At 66.8% G+C, this 2,461-nt stretch overlaps 1 protein-coding gene across 1 annotated transcript in view; it reads left to right on the top strand.

The window, feature by feature from the left end:
• H696_02020 (hypothetical protein) overlaps positions 1-1,956 on the top strand; it is a 2,575-nt gene extending 619 nt beyond the window's left edge. The window contains exons 3-7 of the mRNA XM_009495918.1: positions 49-373; positions 500-741; positions 864-978; positions 1,114-1,187; positions 1,321-1,956. Coding sequence (XP_009494193.1) covers positions 49-373; positions 500-741; positions 864-978; positions 1,114-1,187; positions 1,321-1,816 — 1,252 coding nt within the window. The 3' untranslated portion in view covers positions 1,817-1,956. The remainder of the gene's footprint in view (positions 1-48; positions 374-499; positions 742-863; positions 979-1,113; positions 1,188-1,320) is intronic.
• The last annotated feature ends 505 nt before the right edge of the window (positions 1,957-2,461 follow it).

The following is a 2,461-nucleotide window of genomic DNA, read 5'->3' as shown; positions in this document are numbered from 1 at the left end:
CCCCTCCCCCCCCGCCCTTCTGGCTAAATGTACTCACCCTCCGTTCAGTGCGATCCAGACTGCTGGGATCCACTTGTCCGATCTCTCGGCCGTGGCAGTCACGCGCGGTCCCGGGCTGTCTCCCTGCCTGGCGGCCGGAATTGCCTCGGCTCGGGTCATCGCCGCCACCACGAACCTGCCGCTGCTCGGGGTTCACCACATGGAGGCGCATGCGCTGACAGCGCGCCTGACCCCCCTGGGCCGCGTTCACACCCCGGAGGATATCAGCACCATGCCCGCCCCGGCCAACATCGACTTCCCCTTCCTCTGCGTGCTCATTTCCGGCGGGCACACCCTGATTGTGGTGGTCCGGTCGTTGGACCACTTCGAGGTGGTGCGCGTCGGTTTCCGGTCATGTCTCATGCTGCCCGGCTCTCGCTTGATTGTCATGGTCTCCCCCCCCCCCTCTCTCTCTCTCCCCTTTCTCTCCCTCTCACATCACCGTGTCCCTGTCCCCCAGCTCGGCACCACCCGCGACAACAGCATCGGCGTCGCCTTCGACAAGGTCTCCCGGTCGTTGGGCCTGGCCTGGCAGGCAGGCGCCCTCTCGGGCGCCACGCCGAGTGGTATTGCTCCAGGCGCCGCGCTCGAACTTGCTGCCGAGCATGGCGATCCCACCGCTTTCAACTACTCGGTGCCCTTGGCCAAGCATCCAGGCATCGGATTTAGCTATGCCGGTCTCATGAGCTCGGTCATCCAGCTGTGCGTCGCGCCGTCTCTCTTTCCGCCAACTCTTCCTCGCCCCCCCCCCTCCTTCCCTCTCTCTCTCTCTCTCTCTCACTCCCCCACCTCTCCGGCATCTGACGCTCGTGCCGGCCATTCAGCATCGAGGCTGAGGCCTCTCCATCGGAGGAGTTTGTCAACAACATCGCTGCCTCCTTCCAGCAGACAGCTTGGTTACACATGCAGCAGCAACTGAACCGCACCGCACGCCATCTGGTTTGTCAAGCTCCACCACTTTTCCTTGCCCTTGTCTCTGTTCTCCCTCCCGGGCAGCGGCTGACCTCCCCCCCCTTCCCCTTTCCCCGATCCCCCCCTGCCGGCTATCCGAATACCCCCCCCCCCCGCGCGCAGGCCGCCGAGATGGGCACATTCAAGCACCTGGTGGTCAGCGGCGGCGTGGCTCAGAACCGCTTCCTCCGCAACGGGTGCGCCGCAATCCCCCCCTCTTTGGCACCTTCATCCTCCCCCTCCCCCGGTCCCTCTGCCGTCGTTCTTCCTTCATGGCGCTAATCCCCCCACCCCCCCTGTCCCCGCCCCTGCCTTTCCCATCCACATCAGCTTTGTCAACTTCGCCGAAAAGCATGGCCTCACGCCATCCTTCCCCCCGGCGGCCCTGTGCTCGGACAACGCGGCCATGATTGCATGGGCAGCTCTCGAGCGACTTGAGGCGATGGAGCCCCAGGCCTTGGGCTGTACATCGCTGCCCGACTTCGGCTTCATCTCCTCCTGGCCATTGGACACCAGGACGCGTGAGCGCCAGCAGGCTGAGGCCATGGCCGATCCGAGCGCCAACCAGACACTCGGCTACCACTCAGACGATGTGCGCCTGCTGGCCCTCGTGGAGGGGGAGCTGGCTTCGCAAAGGGAGCACCTCCGCCAGGAGGCCCTCCCCGAGGCCGTCGAGCAGAGGGCCGCCACGGCGCAGGCCAGGGCGGAGCGCCGTGCTGCGGCCCGGCGCCAATCACGCGAGCGCCGTGATGCTGCTGCCGCCATCCCCACCGCCGCTGCCACCATCGACAACGCCAGCCTGCCCTGCTCAACTCCCTCCTCTTAGATTTCTGGGACGCCATCCTACATGGAGTTCTCCTCTTGGAGATCGGCGGACAGCCCCCCCCCCCCCTCCCCTCCCGCCTGCCCTGTGCCCTGGCCGCTCACCCATGTTCCTGTCCATTGTATGTGTGCGTGTGTGTGTGTGTGTGTGTGTGTGGATGTATGTGGATGTATGTGTGTATCTCGGATTCGAAGGCGGCGCTCGCGCCCGGAAGTGGCAGCATCGCCGGCTCGAGCAGTGGCGAAAGGAGACTCGCAAGCATGGCAACTAGCGGCGCTGTTCATCCATCGATGATGCCGCCCCATGTGAGAGCTCCCCCCCCCCCCCCCCCCCCCCCCCCCCCCCCCCTCCCCCCCCCCCCCCCCCCCCCCCCCCCCCCCCCCCCCCCCCCCCCCCCCCCCCCCCCGCCCCCCCCCCCCCCCCCCCCCCCCCGCAGGAGCAGGCCATTGTGCGGATCCTTGAGAGCGGCTCAGCTACTTCCCAAAAAAATGCATAGGCAAATAAAACAAACCCCTCCACCACCGGGCGGGGGCACACAGGCCGAGCCCTTCGCCCCGTGCCTGTTCCTGACTGTGTCTTGCTTCTGCCTCGCTCTCCGCTGCCACCAGGCTCTGCCGGAGGCGGTGCCTCCGATGCATCGGCGGGATG

Source organism: Fonticula alba (genome assembly GCF_000388065.1).
Source record: "Fonticula alba strain ATCC 38817 unplaced genomic scaffold supercont2.3, whole genome shotgun sequence".
In the NCBI taxonomy this organism is placed as follows: domain Eukaryota; order Rotosphaerida; family Fonticulaceae; genus Fonticula; species Fonticula alba.
This window is presented reverse-complemented; position numbering and strand designations above follow the sequence as displayed.